The 20,161-nt window shown below is 41.7% G+C and overlaps 1 protein-coding gene across 4 annotated transcripts in view; it reads right to left on the bottom strand.

Annotated features, from left to right (window-relative positions):
- The window catches only part of ANO10 (anoctamin 10), a 213,492-nt gene that overhangs the window by 59,057 nt on the left and 134,274 nt on the right, over positions 1–20,161 (bottom strand). The window contains exon 12 of one of the 4 annotated variants that reach the window (XM_027088319.1): positions 1,325–1,566. The exons of the other annotated variants lie outside the window; for them this stretch is intronic. Within the exon in view, the coding sequence (XP_026944120.1) occupies positions 1,399–1,566 (168 nt within the window). The 3' untranslated portion in view covers positions 1,325–1,398. Of the gene's footprint in view, positions 1–1,324; positions 1,567–20,161 lie in introns of those variants that run through there. 4 annotated transcript variants of the gene reach the window in all.

Genomic DNA, 20,161 nt, shown 5'->3' with positions numbered 1-20,161 from the left:
CAGATGCACAGCCTCGACTCGATGCTTCTCTAATTCTGCCTCCATCCTGTGACCCAGGATCAAGACCCACAGGAAGCTGAATGATCCTTAAAGTTGCCTCTTTGATGACAGCATGAATTACTAAAAATTAAAGGCTGGATAATACATTTTAAAGGTAGGAAATAATTAAAAGGCATTAAGAAAATCAGTGAAGGAGATGGAACAGGCTGTAAGAAATGTTGCATTGAATTATTGACAGAAAAGGAAGACAGCTGAAAAAAAATAAGTGAATTCCTTACTGTGATATTTTCAAAAGGGGGCTAAAGGATAAATAACATGTGGACATCTCCTGGGAGAAGCATGAAATAGTGAAGGAAATCAACATCGTGCCGGAACAAGCAATAATTCAATACAAAAACTTGAAAACCGGCAGAACCCCAGGGAAGGCCAGGCACTGCCTGGTATTAGCAGGAGATCTGGAGCGGACCAGGGATGGGCAGTCAGGCACTGGAAGATACTGATTAGGTGTCTACAGTGTGAAAACAAGAAGAGAAAACAGATGACATCATGTGTTATAATTCTGAACTAAGTGAACTGAATTAACAGGAACCTGGAGATAATCAACAAAGAACAAATGAATAATTTAGAAAGAGCTATACTGTCATTATTTCATTCCACTGGAGCACTGAGATATAACTTTATATAAGACTTAACCTCTGCAGTAGAATTGTTAGACAAGAAATAAACAAATTAGTGAATGGAAAGAAATCCGTATTTTTCAGAAACTGTGTGTCCTCAAGTTGCCAGAGCCCCACCGTGACCCGGTCACTGGCCCCATCCCATCTCTCTTAGCAAATCTGTCCCCATTTTCTCTTCTCTGGAGTCTCAGGAGGAATTATTGAGAAAGGAGACCCTGTCAAGCACTTCCCTTACAGGGGACCTGTAAGATGTGTCAACTCTTCTTTGGGAACCAGGACTGGCTGCTGGGTGACTGGGCAAGGCTGCCACAGACCTCGGTGCTCATAGTTTCCATAGGAAATGTTCATAAAGCTCTCTTGAATTGAAAAAACGTTGGTATTCATTAGACAGTATTAGTTAAAACAGGAAGTCATTTTAACATGGTTAAAACACTTATGCAGCAACGAGCTTTTATGAGTGGTTCTCTATGGTTTACTTCCCCCCAAATATTCTATAATAAATGCTTTTAAAAGCCCATACGGAGAGAAATCATTTTCTTTGGAACTACATTTGCAAAAAAGTTCCTAGTAGACCTGCTTATTTCAAGCTTTTCACGTCCCACGTAACAACCCCAGGGTCACGCTCCTTGAAGAGCCCCGCAAGCTGCAGAGCTGGCACTCTTCACTGGTTCCCACGCCACCAGAAGCCAGCAGGGCAGTAGCCCTGTGTCCATCGCTCCATTCATGACTGCTGTGCTGGCCACTGCAGCGAAAGGGCTGATGTCCTGGTGCACAGTCTAGGTGGGGAGATGGGTAAGGACAGGCCATCACAACGCCACGCGGGAGTGTTACTGGCATGGTACACACATGAGACCACGAGCGCTTGGACCAGCAGGTCAGAGAGGGCTTCCTGAAGAAATAAGTTTGAACAGAGACATGATGGATGAGAAGGAGTTAGCCAGGCAAGGAGAGGGGGCTGAAGTGCTTCCAGAGAGAGGGCAAACGGACAAAGGGATGGGGGCTGAAAAGAGAGGGGCTGCAGAGACAACCAGGAGCCCGGGCACACAGGCAGCAGAGGAGGCGCTGAAAGCATGAACACAGGAATGACTCAATCAGATTTCTCTGTCTGTGGCAAGGGGCGTAGACGAGTGTGGAAGTGCAGGCAAGTGAGCAGGGTGACCTGAGTGTGCGTTAGAGCAGTGGGGCTGAAGCTCCAGGAGTGACTGGAGGGCTCGTTAGCAGCAGACTCGCCAGACCGCCATGACTCGTGCACTGAACTGATAAGCACAGGACGGGGGGCAGGCCAGAGGGGAGAAGGGGTCTGCGTGGGCTGTGGATTTTCAGATGTCTGTGGGGTGTCTAAGTGGACACGTCCAGCACGCAGTACGGTAGCGGAGTCAAGGAGGCAGAGATTTGGGTCACTGCTGTATGTGTGTAAGTGGCAGATAAAGCCATGGGAGTGGACGAGATTTGCAAGGCTGTGTGGTGAGAGAGAGGAAAGACGAGATGGCAAGACGATGGCAGAGGATGGAAGTGGGGGAACCGAAACATGCATGACGAGCGAGGGAGAGGGGCCAGCAAGAAGCCTGATAAGCAGCAGGCGGCAACTGGCAGAAATCTAGGAGGTTCTGGAGTTTCAGAAGCAAAGGGGAGAGAAAGAAGCCAGTCAAGGAGGGTGTCAGAGGGTCAAGTACATGAAGCCTGAGGGGGAACATATAGGTTTATCCACCCGGAGGCCTCTGGTGACCCTGGTGGGAGTGGCTTCGGCTGAGTGGTCGCAGAAGCAGGACTCAGTGGGCTGGGAAGGGACTGGCAGGCAAGGCTGGAGGAGGGAGGTGCCGACCACAGGGTTCAGAGAGTCTTCCTGCAAAGGAGGGGTGAGGGACTAGGGGGCACCTGGACAGAGACCTGTGCTGGCCAGGTGTTTGTTCTTTAAAGGTATAAGTCCTAAACATGTTGAGATGCTTTGGGATGGAACCAAGAGAATGGCCAAAGGTGAAGCTCCTGGAAGAAGTTCCAAGGCACAGAGCCAGGCTGCTGGGCCAGCCAGGGGCTTAGCCAGAAACAGGGGGTCTGGTGTGGTCCCTGTCGAGGAGAGAGAGCTGACCACGAGGGACAGAAGCATTTAAGGGCACTAATTTGAGACTTAAGAATTTTAAAACACATTTATTGCTTAGAATATGCAATTCAATACTTAAAAATGAGGAAGGAGAGGTGGGAATTACACATCGCGTTCTCACTTTTCTTTCACAGAGCTAATCGCAAATCATCATTAAATATCCTTTCCTCAAAACAGATAATCATAATCTTCAGCAGAAAGAAAAAAGCGTCTCAGAGAACAAAATAAAAATGCCAACTTTATTAACTAGATTGGAAGAAATATCGACATCTTCACAATGAAATTTTGTTTGGATGGTAGCACTTTGGGCAACCTCTTTATCCTTAGTCTTTAACAGACATGCATTCCTTTTGTACGGGGTAAAAAACACTTATGTGAAAAAGAACGCAGGGATTCCACTCATTTAAAAAACGAACTACACGTGCCCTGCCAGGCTCCTAACCCACCTGGCCACCACTGCCCACATGCCCAGTAAACAGACCCAGACCAAACAACCTGCAGCTCAGAGAGCCTGGCTTTTAATCGGGAGTCCAAGAAGCTGGCAAAAGCAATCACACATTCTGCAAATGACTGAGCACAAGGATGCAGGGCCAGACTGCTTCAGTGGTGGCCTTCGCCCACCTTACCTATCAAAACCTTGTCACACTGATTTTTCCCCCCCACTTTGCTACACTCTCAGAAGTTTCACCAATTTTAGGTTTATGTGGCGTAACACACACCATCTTTAAAAAGGGAAAATATTCTGGCAGGGTTAAGAAGCATCACTATTCACAGATACCTGTTAATTAATTAGCTGGCGTTAGCAAACACTCTCTCTCTGTCCTCCCCCTCCCCGATAACCTTGAGACCTTGGGAGTGGGGCAGGGAAGGCAACACAGGGTAGCAGCTTCAAGGAAGAGGGGTAAAGAGAAGCAGAGAGGAACCAACATTGTCTGAATGATCAGGAAGGGATACATTACCCCCCTCTTTCTTCTTAGTGGGTTCTTGTACCCAGGATCCAGAATTCAAGTTGAGCATCGTGATGGATTTAAATAAGCTTTTGTAGTCTAGCCTAGAAACCTAAATAACATTTATAGCACCGTGCTTCAAAAGATTAATTTTTAAAATCTCGTTTATATTTTTCATACAGAAAATCTGTTTCAAGGCTGGGAACTACTTTACACTAACTGAACAGAGGAAAAAAATTGTGAAAAGAATTTTAGCTATTTTTACTTGTTTTCATAAATAAGAGAAAGCCTAAGATAAAATACAAATCTGCTCAGATTTGAAGACAAACACACTCAAAATGAAGAGCTGGGTTGGCTTTTCATAGCCTCTTTATGAAAAGAGAAGACACTTTATGGGCCATGATTGTGATTCTTCACCAACGATCTTCCTTTAGAGTGAAACTCACAAAATTTATCCTAAACAAAGTAAAGGAGAAGAGAAACAGTGAGGGGTGGGGTGGGGAGATGGGCAGAATTTTTAAACTAATAAATACAAAGAAGTTGGCTACCCATGACAATATAGTTCAGGTAATGATTATAGGGTGTCTTGGTTGGGAAAGGGAAAAAGAACGGGACCAGAGAAAACTGACACTCAGAAGCTACATGTTTTCTGGTGCCAGCGGTAAAGTACTGCCCACTCCACCATCACTGTGTCGCTCACCTGTGGTCACTGCACGGCTGTCAGACTCTTGGGAGTCTCGTGCCAGGTGCACAGAGAGTGAGAGGAACCCTTTTATTTTAAACAACTAGAAAATTCATGATATGATCAACAGTAGCAGCTGTGTTTGTAGCAGTGTGTCCCCAACCCTGTCTCTTCTGAAATAGAATATGCAAATTAGAGTTGAATTCATGGAATTCTGAAAAGTTAATTTGATTTCTACAGTGGTAGGTCTGCCACATTACCTCTTTCCATTCAGAGCTCACTGAATAAAAGAAAAGTCCTTCAGAAAAGCATCCTCTGCTGATTATCGGACAAACGAAATGTGAAGTACCAATTAATAAGAAATGATTAATGAAGCTGAGATTGAAAAAAATTATGGAATTAGGCTCTTAAGGAAAAAAAAAATCAGGGATTTTCATTTTAAGATGGCAGATCAAGCATGCACATGTACTTCTTCTACCTCCCCAGGGTCCCCTGAAATGACAGAAATATAGTCTAAAAAGAACAAGACTGGAAAACAAGAGAATTTTCCAGAACTTCTGAATATAGAACTTATGGAGTGGAAAGTGCTGCTCAAGTCTCCTGAGACAAAGGCAGGTCCTCCCAAAGGAGCCTCAGAAGAAGATGTCAGATTCAACCCCACAAAAGGAAAGGATTGGGGCAGGGAGTCAGCACCAAAGTGAACGCATTAAAGAACTACCTTCAGAAAAGCTGGGGCCATAGGAAGCCCTTTCTCATGCCACCTTATAACAGACTGACTGCAAGTTCTACTCTTGCACTAAAGCCGAAAACCTGCCCTTTAAAGAAAGCATGTGATATTCTGGGAGAGTTCCTTGTGTGGGGTTGCCAGGCCCAAGAGAGAAGCTGAGCCTAAGGTCATACCAGACTCTTATTTAAAGACTTGGAGACCAGAGTGATGTCAGCTGTATGACAGGATAGGAAGTCCCAAACCTTGTTCCCCCACAGAGACACTGACTTAAGAACAACATACAGTCCAAAAAGCCTTCATGAGAACGTCAGAAAACAGCTAAGAAGCTACAGTACTCTAGGGAAGCACAAAGCTAAAAACAGCTGCCTTAGAATGAGTAAGGGAGTAAGAAGAGCTGTTGGATTTCACCTATGATACCTTTCCTCCAAGCTGGCACAGCTCAGCACAGTTGGGAGAAAACACCCAACTTGTGAATAGAGACGTGTAACATACATTCAATGTACGTTCCATCTTTTCAAGGGACTTCCCTAGGAACTGGTTTCTGTCTCATTAGACTCAGGGCACTGGCGAGGATCCTGCATACTGTGGATGCCTGGGGGGCCAATAAAAACAAAGGAGAGATTGCTGAAATACCAGAGAACCTGCAGTACTGAAGACAGAGACCAGAGGGAGGAAGAGATTACAAACTCCTAAAAAAGAAACCAGCAGACTTCCCTACTTGGGAAAATACATGCACAAGCCTAGAAAAGACACATCTCCAGAATGTTTGAGACATTCCCAGAATCTCTAGCTGGGCTGACTGATGGAGGTCTTTGCCTGTATGAAGCTAGTTTGTGAAGACTGGGAGAGATGGCTGTTTTTTCAAATGCCCAAATCTCAGCAAAAAAATAACAAGGAACACTAACAAACAGAAATATGACACAATAAAGGAAAGTAATAAATCTCAAAAAAAGACCCTAAAGAAACAGAAATCTACGAAGTACATGACAAAGAATGCAAAACAATCATCTTAAAGAAGCTCAGTGAATTATAAGAGAACACAGACAAGTAACCGAAATCAGGAAAATGATGTGTGAACAAAATGAAAATACCAACAAAAAGACAGAAACTATATATATAAAAAAAAGAACTAAACAAATTCTGGAACCGAAGAATGCAATAACTGAATTGAGAAGTTCACTATATGGGTTCAGCATCAAACTTGTTCAAGCAAAAGAAAGAATCCATGAACTCTAAGACAGGTCACCTGAAATTACTGAGTCAGAAGAGCAAAAAGAAAAACGAATCAAGAAAGATGAAGAAAGCTCAAGATACTTAATGACATCAGCAAGTATTACCAATATATGCATTATGGGAATCTCAGAAAGAGAAGAGAGAGAAAGAGGGAGAGAGCTTATTTGAAGAAATAACGGTCAAAACCTTCCCAAATGTGAGGAATGAATTGGACATCCAAATTCAAGAAACTCAAAAGACTCCAACTCAGATGAACCCAAAGAACCCCATACTGAGATACACTGTAATCAAACCATCAAAGGACAAAGAGAGAATCTTGAAAGTAGCAAGACTGTGTCACATCATGTACAAGGGAGCTACCGTAAGATTATTAGAAGAGTTCTTAGCAGAAAAAAATATAGGCCAGAAGGGAGTAAGATGATACATTCAAAGGGCTAAAAGAAAAACCCTGCCAACCAAGAATACTATATCCAGCAAAACTGTCCTTCAAAAATGAAAGAGAAATAAAGACCTTTCCAGATAAACAAAAGCTAAGGGAATTCATCACCACCACATCTGCCTTACAAGAAATATTAAAGGGAGCCCATTAAGCTGAAAGGAAAGAATGCTGGACAACAACACAAAAGCATATAAAATTATAAAGCTTTCTGGTGAAGGTAAATAAATACAGTACACAGGAATGGTGGTGTGTATATCACTTTTCATTCTGGTATAGAATTTAAAGGATAAATTCATAAAAATAACTATCACTATAAAATTGTGTAATTTGTGACATCAATAACAAACTGGAGGGGAGATGTAAAGGAGTAGACATTTTGTACATGACTGAAGTTTCTATTATTTTAAAATAGATTACTATATATACTATAAGATGTTTTATGTACTCTCCATGATAACCACAAAGAAATACCTATAGAAAACACATAAAAGAAAAATGAGAAAGAAATCAAAAACAAGTCACTACGAAAAAAAATCAACAAAACACAAAGGAGTACATCAAGAGAGGCAAAGGACAAAATAACTATAAGATATACAGAAAAAATGAATAAAATTGCAATAATAATTTTGTTACTACCAGTAGTTACTTTAAATGTAAATAAATTATATTCCCTGATCAAAAGACATGAGAAGCTGAGTGGATTAAAAAAATAAGATCCAGGACTTCCCTGGTGCAGTGGTTGAGAGTCTGCCTGCCAATGCAGGGGACACGGGTTCGTGCCCTGGTCCGGGAAGATCCCACATGCCGCGGAGTGGCTGGGCCTGTGAGCCATGGTCACTGAGCCTGTGCGTCCAGAGCCTGTGCTCCGCAACGGGAGAGGCCACAACAGTGAGAGGCCCGCATACCACAAACAATAAAAAATAAAAATAATAAAAATCAGGTCGTATCTGTTTATAAATGAAAAGATGGTAACTCTTAATTCTGCTCTTCATAAGTCTTCATTCCAATTCAGTTAATACTGCTTATATGCATATACTAATGTTCTGTGGAAGGCCACAATGTCACTGTCTGCAGTTTTCACTCTGAACAAATGTTTCGAACAAAAATATACTTCTAAATTGAGAACTTGTGCCAGAATATAATGGGCTTTACATTTCAAGCACCAAACCATCCCAGTGGCATCAGCGAATTAACTGGGTGATGGATGACAGAAAGGTCCTAAACTGCATCTCAGAATCTGCAAAGAAGAAAAGCCTAAAAGACTGGGCAGGAGAGGGTGGGGGGTTAGATTTCTGCCTATCCCACTGTGGACTTTTCACTGCCACTGTCATTGAGCAAATAATTGGTTTGCTTAATTACTGAAACATTCTGCTTTATGTTTCCCTGAAGCAAGATTTGTCATATTTACTACTGAACATATGCTTCAACTTACTATTTCTGCAACTGACAAATTTATACAAAACCTAATAAAACGCCTCAAAAAAGACTTACAAGCACTTCTGGTTTCAGCTCCAACATGTAAAGAGTTTGGAAGACATCATTCCTGTCAATACAACAAGAAAAAGCTGGACAAACTGAAAATTAATGACTTCTTTGACCTGTCTGAGAAGTGAGGACAAACCACCACCCCAAAAAGTCTGGAGAGACAGGTGTATCCAGAGAGATAAAGCAACAGAAGCTGGAACAGAAGGTGCTGGAGCCATAAACTAGCAGGAACACTTAACTGGTAATTTTGATGAATTGCTAGTGGTTGAGTGAGACTAGCGTGAGTGAGAAACCCCTATGGGTTGCTGTCTTAGGGGGGTCCCCACACTTCCACAGGCTTTCCCTCCAGGAACTCTATCAGCTTCCCATGGTGAGGATACAAGAAGGATCCCCTCATGGGTCTTGCAGGAGAAGAAGAACAGGCATGAGGAAATACTATTCAGAACCTTCTCCATAACAATGGCTTACCCTCCAGGGGTAAGGACTTAGCCAGGGAAAATTCTGAAACTTGATTTCAACTGGGATAGGGAAATTCTTCCCTGCTCCAGCCCCCTCCAGCCATCCTGTCTCACCTAGGGAGAAATAAAGACAAAAAGATAACATCGTCAACAGAGGTCAGGGTTTCAAGGAAATAGACCGGGAACTCTGCAGACAGGGAAGGGGAAGGGGATGGGGATGGGTCGAAAAGCTATACCGGGGATGAACACTTGTCCTGAAACAGTGCCCCCCCCCCCCAAAGACTGAGACTGAGATTTAATTGGAAGATTACAGAATGTGTCCCCTCCCCAACATGTTCTCACACACCAACAGGGCTCAAGTATAAGAACAGTGGGTTATAGTTACATGGGCTGTAAGACACAGACTCTCCCTAAGGAGGAAAACATAGGGAAGCCCATAGTAAAGAGGAGAAACGAAAACAAGGATATTAGAGGAACTTAAAGCCTCTGGTACCTATAGCCAGAATAAACAGTGAATACAGCCCAACTCCTAGACAGATTAATGTAAATTCTCAAACTAAAGGTCTATTTACCTCATCTGCTGCCCCATAGAGCATGTCTGACTTTCAACACCAAATTGCAAGGCATGCCAAAAGGCAAGGAAAACACTCTGAAGAAACCATCAGAACCAGACTTGGATATAACAGATTTGGAAATTATCAGGAAGAGAATTTAAAATAACTATGATGAATATGTTAAGGGCTTTAATGGTAAAAGTAGGCAAAATGCAAGAACAGATGAATAATGTAAGCAAAGAAATGGAAAATCTACAAAACAATCAAACTGAAATGCTAAAAATCAAAAAGACTAACAGAAATGAAGAATGCCTTTGATAGGCTCATCAGATGACAGGAGACAGCTGAGGAAAACCCAGCACTCTCGAAGATAGGTCAAATGAAACTTCGCACAATGAAATGCTAAGAGAAAAAGAATGGACAAAAAAGAAATTGGCCATTAACTGTGAGACAATATTAAAAAGGTGTATCACGTGCATAACTGTGACACTAGAAAGAGAATAAAGAGAGAATGGAGCAGAAGAAATAACGGCTGAGAACTTTCCAAAATTAACGACAGACACCAAATCAAAGATCCAGGAAGCTCATAAAACATGAAGCTGGTAAATACTAAAATATCTATACCTAGTCATTATATTCAAACTGCAGAAGACCAAAGACAAAGAGAAAATCTTGAGAAGACGGGAGAAAAACACCTTTCCTACAAAGGAACAAGAATAAAACAGAGCAGACTTCTCATCAGAAACCATGCAAGCAAGAAGAGAATAAAATGAAATATTCAAAGTGTGGAAAGAAATCCCCAGTGAGCTAGAGATATAAACTCTAGCTGAAATTATCTTTCAAAGGTGAAAGAGAAGTAAAAACTTTCTATTATTTCATAAGTTATTATTCCAGAAGTCTGAGAGAAAGAGAGAGCGAGAATGAATATGAATGACAACCCACTGCCACCAGACGTGCCCTGCAGGAAATGTTAAAGGAGGTTCTTCAGGCAGAAGGAAAATGACGTAGGTCAGAAACCTGGATCTACAGAAATAGAGTGTCAGAGAAGGAACAAATGAAGGTAAAATAAAACATTTTGTTTTTCTTATTCTTAATTGATCTAAAAGATAACTGCTTGTTTAAAGCAATAACTGTTATTAGGTGATTATAGCATATGGAAAAGTGAAATGAATGATAGCTATGTTTTAAGGGACAAGAGGGAGGAATTGGGAATACTTTATTATAAGGTATACATGTACCACACTACATATGAGGTAGTATAGTACTATTTGAAGGTGGATTAGATTAGCTTAAAATGTATATTTTAAACTTTATGGCAACCAGTACAATGTTTTTAAAAAGAAGTATAGTTGGGCTTCCCTGGTGGCGCAGTGGTTCAGAGTCTGCCTGCTGATGCAGGGGACACGGGTTCGTGCCCTGGTCCAGAAAGATCCCACATGCCGCGGAGCAGCTGGGCCCGTGAGCCATGGCTGCTGGGCCTGCGTGTCCGGAGCCTGTGCTCCGCAACGGGAGAGGTCACAACAGTGAGAGGCCTGCAAACCGCAAAAAAAAAAAAAGAAGTATAGTTGATAGGCTAAGAGAGGAGATGAAAAGGAATCATACAAAATGCTTAAGTAAAACCAGAGAAAGCAGGAAAAAAAAAGGGAGAAAAGAAATAAAGAACAAATGTAGCAAACAGAAAACTGAAAAACATGGTAGACATTAATCCAACTACATCAATAATCATTTAAAAAATGCACGGTCTAAATACACCAATTAAAAGACAGAGAATATCAGAGAGGATAAAAAGCAAGGCTCAACCATATGCTGTCTGCAAGAAACACATCTTAAATATAGGGACTCAAGATAGGTTAAAAATAAAGAGATGCATGCAGTTCTTGGTTTCTAATACCATTCTCCAATTTAAAAAGAACCCGAGCTCCTTGGAGAACTGGGTGATTCTAGGACTGGGGCAGGAAATATATAAAATGAGTCTGGAACATCTTATAGTGACAGAAAATAAGGGAGTGCTCAAAAAGCAAATACACACACACACACACAATGGGGGTATGTCAAAGAGACTCAAAAGCCAACCAAAAGAGCCCCCAATGGCCAAAGCTGGAATAATTTGAGCAACAAAATAAAGTAGTATTGGATGATATCCCAAAATATAAAATAAATGTCCATGAGCCTATACTGATACAAACAAATGATCGAATAAATAAATGGGGAGAAGAGACTAACCTCCCTTGTGGAAGAATTCCAAATAATTTATATAGATAGCCCTCAAGATCATTACACACTAGGGCTCAAGAGCCCATGTAGTTCAGCAAGGAATGCTTCCTACCTTTCGTTTTCCCGGGCTCATTAAGATACCGTATCCATACCTACTCCTTGGAGAACTCAGCAGCAATATCCTGTTTGACAGGTATTGCCTTAGTGTCACATTTTACATCTTTGCCAGAGCAAGGGAAATAGAAAAGTAGTTGCATAGAGGCAGTGGATGTAGAAGAAAGAGGAGGGAAAAAAAAAGCCAACTGGAAAGTCTGCTCTAAAAGAGAATAACTTAATACAACTGAATAGGGAGTTGGTGTCAAAGAAGAAAAGGGCTAGAACTTTTTACAGCTACACATTTAAAAAAGATCGAAGATAAAATTTTACATTTTCCACTGACATACTTTCTGAAAGGAAATACTATCTTGCTACTTTTTCTCTTCTTAAATTGACTAGAGATGCTTAATGAACATTACTGTTAGAAAAGTAAAAAAAAAAAAAAAATCTGAACTACTTTTGTGGCAAAGTCAGGTTTTCACTGGGAACATTAAATGACCTTCACAGTTAAAAAATAACTTTAACAACTCACCATACTGCAAACACCCAAGGGAAGGATTTTCATACAGATAAAAATAATTTCTAAGGTTTGACAACAGCAAAAAGCAATTTTTCCTAGGTATTCTAGGTTTATAGTAAATATTCACATTTTATAATTCTTTGTTTTTTGAAATGCATGTTTGAAGGTAGTATAGTCACATGGTTAGGGGGAAAAAGGCATAGAGTGAAAAATTTCCTTCTTGCCCTTGCATCTATCTGCCCAGTGCCCTGCTGTGCCCAGTGCCCACATGTACAAGCGCCAACTAAAGAAGGTGACTCACCATCCTGTTCTATGAGAATTATTGATAAGTCATTTGCTACCACAGTCACTGACCTTCAACACACCCTGAAAGGAATGGCACAGATCAGGAATGAGGCGCTTAGTGCTCTGGGAAAACTGGCAGAATAGGCCTGCAAATGGACATTTTCAGGAGAAGTCTTTTATGAACCTTGATTCTCACATCTTCCCACACTTAGACCAGCATTAAAACCACTAAGATACCTGTTCCCTGTGACTAGCAGCAACCTTGTAATGAGATGTGTGCTTGATTACACATATCCTTAGCCAAGATCACCTATATGCTCGAGACAGGCTGGGACCTGGGACCTGGGACCTAGGACCTGAGATCCTTTGCTGCAGTGCTTGCACCTGGACAAATGTCTCCAAGTAACAAAATACAAAGAAACTATAAGGGACTAAAAATAACTGCATGCATGTGCAGTTGGGGCAAATTGTGGACAACAAGATACAAAAAGACCCCAAAAAACCCATCTGACACTCCTGAAGAGCCCTGAGCAAAAACAGGGTATGGAGAGCAAAAGCAGGGTACTGTGCAAGCCCCTTGCACACAACAGCACCAAAAGGGTGGGCAAAACACCTAAGCCAACCCTCTGGCCCGACCTTTGGACACACCCCTACCCTCACCCCATGGAAGGAACCAGCTCGCCCCCCCTCAGGGAGTGAGCAAGGGAGCCTGTTACTTGTTTTTCTCCCTGCAGGAGCCCCAGTAAAGCCTTGCCTGAATTTCTTGTCTGGCCCTTTATCAATTTCTATTGATTGGGGAAGGCCAAGAACTCTGGTCGGTATTGTGCATGACCTCCCCCATTACCTCTTCACAACAGTTTCTCAGAGCTATCTGAGAGGCTATCCCTGGGCCATAATCCTCAGTAAAACACCGGATAATCTCAATTTACAGCTCTTATGCTGTGTGTGGTTTTTTTCAAGTCAACGGGACTATATTATTGTTATTCTCCATTTTTACACGAAAGGAACATACAGCAAAAGTGTTCTGCATTTTGATTTTTGTACTTATTAATATTAGAGTGCTTTCATATTTGTACATAGAAAGCATCCATAATTTACTTAACCAGTGATGGACATTTATGTTATTTCCAATATTTTGTTATTATTAAGGACGCTGCAATGACTATCCCCACACATTTATCATTTTGCACACGTGCAATTATATTTGTGGGATAAATTCCCAAATGTAGAATTGTTGGGTCAAAGCTGTTGTAATTTAAGTAGATTTTGCCAAACTGTCTCATATGTGGTGCTGAGCCAGTGTGCACTTCTAGCCGCTGCGTATGAGGGTGCCTGCTTCCCCACAGCCTGTTGACTCAGGGTAATATCCCTCTTGTGGATTTGCAACAGTGATAGGTGACAACTAATACTTCAGTTTAGTTTCACTTTGCATTTCTTACTCAGTGGTGTTAAGTATCTATTTCTATGCTTAACAGCCACTTGCCTTTTATTTATTTGTGAACTTTCTGTTCACAATGAAAAGCATCGGAGAAGACTGAGGGATTGGAGGCAAAGGAAGGAGAGGAAGAAGAAAGTACGCTAAGTTCTGTACAAGTACAAAGAACTTGACTTCTGGCTTAAATTTAATGTAATTTATACTAGAACATGTTAAACTGTAATGATTTTTTATTATTACTTTTTATTAAGGGATTTTATTTTTAGAGATATTTTAGTTTTGCAAAGTAACTGCATAGAAAGTACAGAGAGTTCCCATATACCCTTCACTCCTCCAGTTTCCTCTATTATTAACATCTTGTGTTAGTGTGGTACATGTGTTACAACTGAAGAACCAATATTGATACACTATTATTAACTAAGGTCTATAGTTCACATTCAGGTTCATTGCATGGGTTTTTACAAATGCATAATGTCACGTATCCACCACTGCAGTATTATACAGAATAGTTTTACCACCCTAAACATCTGTGGGCCACCTCTTCATCCCATCCTTCTTCTCTCCCTAACAAACTCCTGGCAACCACTGATCTTTTTACTGTCTCTATAGTTTCGCCTTTTCTAGAATGTCATATAGTTGGACTCGTAGAGCATGAAGCCTTTCCAGACTGCTGTCTTTCACTTAGTAATACGCATTTAGGGTTCCTCTATATCTTTTCATGGCTTGATAGCTCATTTCTTCTTAACAGTGAAAGCACTCCATTGTATACATGTACCATAGTTTGTTTATCCAGTCATTTACTGAAGGATGTCTTGGTTGCTTCAAATTTTTGACAATTATGAATAAAGCTGACATAAACATTCATGTGTAGCTTTCTGTGTAGACGTTAAGTTTTCAACTTACTTGGGTAAATATCTAGGAGGGCAATTGCTGGAATGTATGGTAAACCTATATTTAGCTCTGTAAGAAACGGCCAAACTCTTTTCCAAGTGGCTGTACCACTTTGCAATCCCACCAGCCATGAAAAAACTGTTGGGTTGTTTATTTATGGGCTGTTATGTTACGTTTTAGGAATTCTTTGTATGTTTTGTATACAAGTCCTTTAGGAGGTATGTCTTTTGCAAATATTTTCTCCTAGTCTGTGGCTTGTCTTTTCAGTCTCTCAAAATTATACTTTGCAGAGAAATTCTGTAATTTTTAAAAAGTTCATCTTATCAATTATTTGTTTCATACTTTTGGAACTGTATCTAAAAAGTCTTTGCCAAATCCTAGGTCACCTAAATTTTCTATATTATCTTCTAGAAGTTTTAGTTTTGTGCTTTACATTTAGGTCTCTGATCCATTTTCAGTTAATTTTTGTGAAAGGTGTAAGGTCTGTTTATACATTCTTTTCTTTTGGCATGTAAATGTTCAGTTGTTTCAGCACCCTTGCACCCTCTGTTGAAAAGACTATCCTTTCCGCATCGAATTGCCTTTGCTCCTTTATCAAAGATCAGTTCACTATATTTATGTGAGTCTATTTTTGGTCTCCCTATTCTGTTCAACTGATATATTTCTCTCTTCTTTCACCAATACCACACTGTCCTGATTTCTGTAGCTTCATGGTAAGTCTTGAAATCAGGAAGTGTCAGTCTTCTGACTTTGTTCTTCCTTCTTCATTATTGTGTTGACTATTCTGGGTCTTTTGCCATTCCACAAAATCTTTAGAATCTTTGTCGAAATCCAGAAAATAACTTGCTGGGATTTTGATTGGGATTGCACTGAATATATAGATCAAGTTGGGGAAAAACTGACACGTTAACAATATTGAGTCTTTTCATCCATGAACATGGACTATCCAGACAGGTAGATTTTCTTAGATTTCTTTCATCAGAGTTTTATAGTTTTCCTTATCAAGATCTTGTACATATTTTGTTAAATTTATACTTAAGTAATTCAACTTTGGGGGGGTACTAGTGTAAGTGGTGTTGTGTTTTTTATTTCAAATTCCAATTTTTATTTCTGGTATATAGGTAAGCGATTGACTTTTGATCTGCTAGTTTTTACCACTGTTTTCTGAGTCAAATAGAAAAACAGTTGTCTACATGTCTGTGAATGTAAAATAAAAATATAGAAAATCTGATCCCTGAGTTGGTGAAAAATTACATATCCGGCTTTTTACCCATACCAGATGCAGACATCTTAGAGAGTTCCCTGGTTATGATAAAGAAATTTTATATTAATAACTTTGCCATTTTTGATCTGTTTTTAAAAATCAAGTGACAAACTTGAAATAAGATTCCTGAACAAAATACTCAAGCCACATGAGCTAAAGTCATAATACTGTGCATTAGAAAATGTGAATGAGAACATTTATGTAGTCTCTTGTGATGCAACAGAGCAACAGGTTAAAAAGCACTTCTATTAAACTGTGGAATAGTTCTGAAAAACTTCTGTGAATGGATTATATGTTTGACAAGTCCAGTATTCTTTTCTATTGCTTAGGCTTTATAATACACAGTACTAATAGTAGTATACTATGTAGTCTTAAAATTAAGACCAATATAATAAGAAACTTTCCTTATTTTCAAAGTATATCACAGCACAAATTTGAAGTCTGCAATGTCAACATTACTCTGGGTTACGTCCCCTAAGTCCATTCTCACAGAAATAGGTGCTTAAGGAGTTGACTTCTGAGAGGAGCAACACTCAGAATGTAAGGGAATTGAACAGGATGCTGGGACACTCCACCCACATGCCCCATCAGGACTTATTCCCCCAGCTGCTGGAAGCACACCTCAACTGAAGAGACCCACCTTGCTGATGGTCACCCCCTGCACCTGAGGCAGCCTGCACCCAATGACTAGTTCATGAGGAGTGGTGACCAAAAGCTTGGCCACCTCGTCCCAACTTGGGACGACTGTGTACGGCCAGCCCAGCTTCAGAGCTCCCTGTGGGATCAGCAGAGATCTTTGTTGAGACTGCACTGCTGCCCACCTTCTCCCTCTGCTCATTCCTGCTTCTTTCTCCTCTTTTCATGTGTTGATTCTCAAGAGCTTTCCCTAATGAATGTCCTGCATACTAGGCTCCTCTCAGAGTTTGCTTCCCAAGGAAACTGGTAGCAAGGCATCTGGGAGGCTCCATCCTTACTCCAGGGAGCTGGAATTGCAAAATCACGAAAGGGTTTTGGAACTCGTAGATGTACAGCCAGAGCAAGTGAATGGAAGTGGCTTTCTGTTGTCAGTGGTTTTCTACTCCCAATGGTGTAAGGCAGTTTGGCGACGTGGTAAACCCCTAAGGTTTGATACTAAATTATTTTTCCTATTTAAAAATCCACCCTCAAGTGTGGAGAAAAGGGAACCCTCTTGCACTGTTGGTGAGAATGTAAAGTGATACAGCCACTATGGAGAACAGTATGGAGGTTCCTTAAAAAACTAAAAATAGAACTACCATACGACCCAGCAGTCCTACTACTGGGCATATACCCTGAGAAAACCATAATTCAAAAAGAGTCATGTACCACAGTGTTCATTGCAGCTCTATTTACAATAACCAGGACATGGAAGCAACCCAAGTGTCCATCGACAGATGAATGCATAAAGAAGATGTGGCACATATATACAATGGAATATTACTCAGCCACAAAAAGAAACAAAATTGAGTTATTTGTAGTGAGGTGGATGGACCTAGAGACTGTCATACAGAGTAAAGTAAGTCAGAAGGAGAAAAACGAATACCGTATGCTAACACATATATATGGAATCTAAAAAGAAAAAAATGGTTCTGAAGAACCTAGGGGCAGGACAGGAATAAAGACGCAGATGTAGAGAATGGACTTGAGGACATGGGGAGGGGGAAGGGTAAGCTGGGACGAAGTGAGAGAGTGGCATGGACACATATACACTACCAAATGTAAAATAGGTAGCTAGTGGGAAGCAGCCGCATAGCACAGGGAGATCAGCTCGGTGCTTTGTGTCCACCTACAGGGGTGTGATAGGCAGGGTGGGAGGGTGACACAAGAGGGAAGAGATATGGGGATATATGTATATGTATAGCTGATTCACTTTGTTATACAGCAGAAACTAACACACCACTGTAAAGCAATTATACTCCAATAAAGATGCTAAAAAATAAAAATTTTTAAATTTAAAAATTAAAAAAAAATCCACCCTCAAAGGCTAAACATTCATTACTAATAAAACAGGCTGAAACGCAATTCTAAAACAAACTTACCTAACACTCTAGGCTTGTAAATTGGTTCTCCTTTGTTAAAAAACCGCTTTAGTGATATATCATTATCCCATTTAAAGTGTACAATTCAATGGCCCTTAGTATAGTCACAGAAGTGCGCAACCACCACCACAGTCAATTTTGGAACATTTTCCTTTACACCTCCATAAACACCCATTCTCTTCAGCCACCATCCCTTAAATATCCCCTATCCCTTTGAGCCCTAAGCAATCACTAGTCTGCTTTCTGTATCTATAGATTTGCCTATTCTGGACATTTTATATAAATGGAATCATACAATATGCGGTCCTTTGTGACTGGCTTTTCACTTAGCGTCATGTTTTCAAGTTTCAACCATATTGTACAGCATGTGTTAGCAGTTCATTTCTTTTTACTGTCTAATAATGCTCCATTATATGGATTAACCACATTTACTTATCCATTCATCAGCTGATGGACATTTGGGTTGTTTCCATGCTGGCGCTATTATAAAAACTACTACATTTCTATTGCGCATACACCTAGGAGTGGAACCGCCAAGCTAAAGAAGAGTGGCAGGAAGAAAAGCAGGTGATCATAGGGTCCTGGAAGCCAAATGAAAAAAATGTTTCCAGGAGAGGGGAGTCAAGTCAGATGAGAAACAAATGGTTAAAAAAAAATAGAGAGAGGGCCTTCCCTGGTGGCGCAGTGGTTGAGAGTCCGCCTGCCGATGCAGGGGATGCGGGTTTGTGCCCCGGTCTCGCGGGATCCCACATGACGCGGAGCGGCTGGGCCCATGAGCCATGGCCGCTGGGCCTGTGCGTCTGGAGCCTGTGCTCCGCAGCGGGAGAGGCCACAGCAGTGAGAGACCTGCGTACCGCAAAAAAAAAAAAAAAATAGAGAGAGATGACTGTGTATTAACAGCCTGCTGGTCTCTAGTGACCTTGGGAAGTAGCATTTAGGTGGAGTGATGATTCAAGAGAAAATGAAGAATAATAATTGGAGACAGTGATCATGGACAACTTTTTTTTTTTTTTTTCTGCAGTACGCGGGCCTCTCACTGTTGTGGCCTCTCCCGTTGCGGAGCACAGGCTCCAGACGCGCAGGCTCAGCAGCCGTGGCTCACGGGCCCAGCCGCTCCGCGGCATGTGGGATCCTCCCGGATTGGGGCACGAACCCGTGTCCCCTGCATCGGCAGGCGGACTCCCAACCACTGCGCCACCAGGGAAGCCCATGGACAACTTTTTAAAAGGAGTTTTGTTTAAAGAAAAATGGGGCAAAAATTGGAGGGAGATGTGAGGTCAAAATGGGAGAAACACTGACACGTGCGTGCACCGATGGGAATGATCCCACAGAGGGGGAACGAGATGATGTACGCGAGAGTGGGGTGACTGCTGGGGCACTGCTGGAGGGACGTGAGAATGGGACCCAGTTCACGAGCAGGGAGGTGTCCTTAGACTTGGTTCCCTCGCAGTTACCGGAGAGGTGGCCAAACACATGGGGACAAATGCAAGTAATACAGGTGGTGGGAGTTTTCATCTGATGCTTCTGTTTTCTCAGTAAGGTGAGAAGCATGGTCATCAGCCAAGCGTGAGGAAGGGGAAGGAGGTGCTGGAGGTCTGAGCGAGGAGAAGACATGAAACTGTCGTCTCGGTGAGCAGGAGAGATAATGCACCAGGAAAATATGCACAACCGCCAGGCAGCATGGAGGGCCATTGAGGTCAGCGACTGGGAATTTAAACTGAAGCCAGTCACATGGCTGTACGGAGGGAACAAGGTCAAGGGTGCCTGGAGGTGAGGGGCTGAGGTCAGGGGGTAGACAGGTCAGGAAAGGGGTTAAAGAAGTTGGCTGCTATGGTAGTGCAGGATGGAGAGGGATATGTATTAGAGAGAGGGGTCTGCAGCCAGGCCCTTAAGTGCCCAAAGAAGGGGGGGAGTGACCTGGGGGAGAAAGGATGCATACTGGAAATCGACTGGTTGGCGGAATAACAGGGCCATCTCCCTTGGGCATCTTCCGTCCCACTGATCCCTCTTAGGGTCAGCTGAATTTAACTGATCTGACTGGCTGGTTATTCTTTTTCCCCTTTTACTATCTGAGGGCCCCTCCCAGGACTGCATGGGCA

Source organism: Aethalodelphis obliquidens, unplaced genomic scaffold (genome assembly GCF_003676395.1).
Source record: "Aethalodelphis obliquidens isolate GAN/ISIS:26980383/991018 unplaced genomic scaffold, ASM367639v1 scaffold62, whole genome shotgun sequence".
In the NCBI taxonomy this organism is placed as follows: Eukaryota; Metazoa; Chordata; class Mammalia; order Artiodactyla; family Delphinidae; genus Aethalodelphis; species Aethalodelphis obliquidens.
The sequence above is the reverse complement of the archived record's forward strand: the minus strand, read 5'-3'. Positions and strand labels throughout refer to the sequence as shown.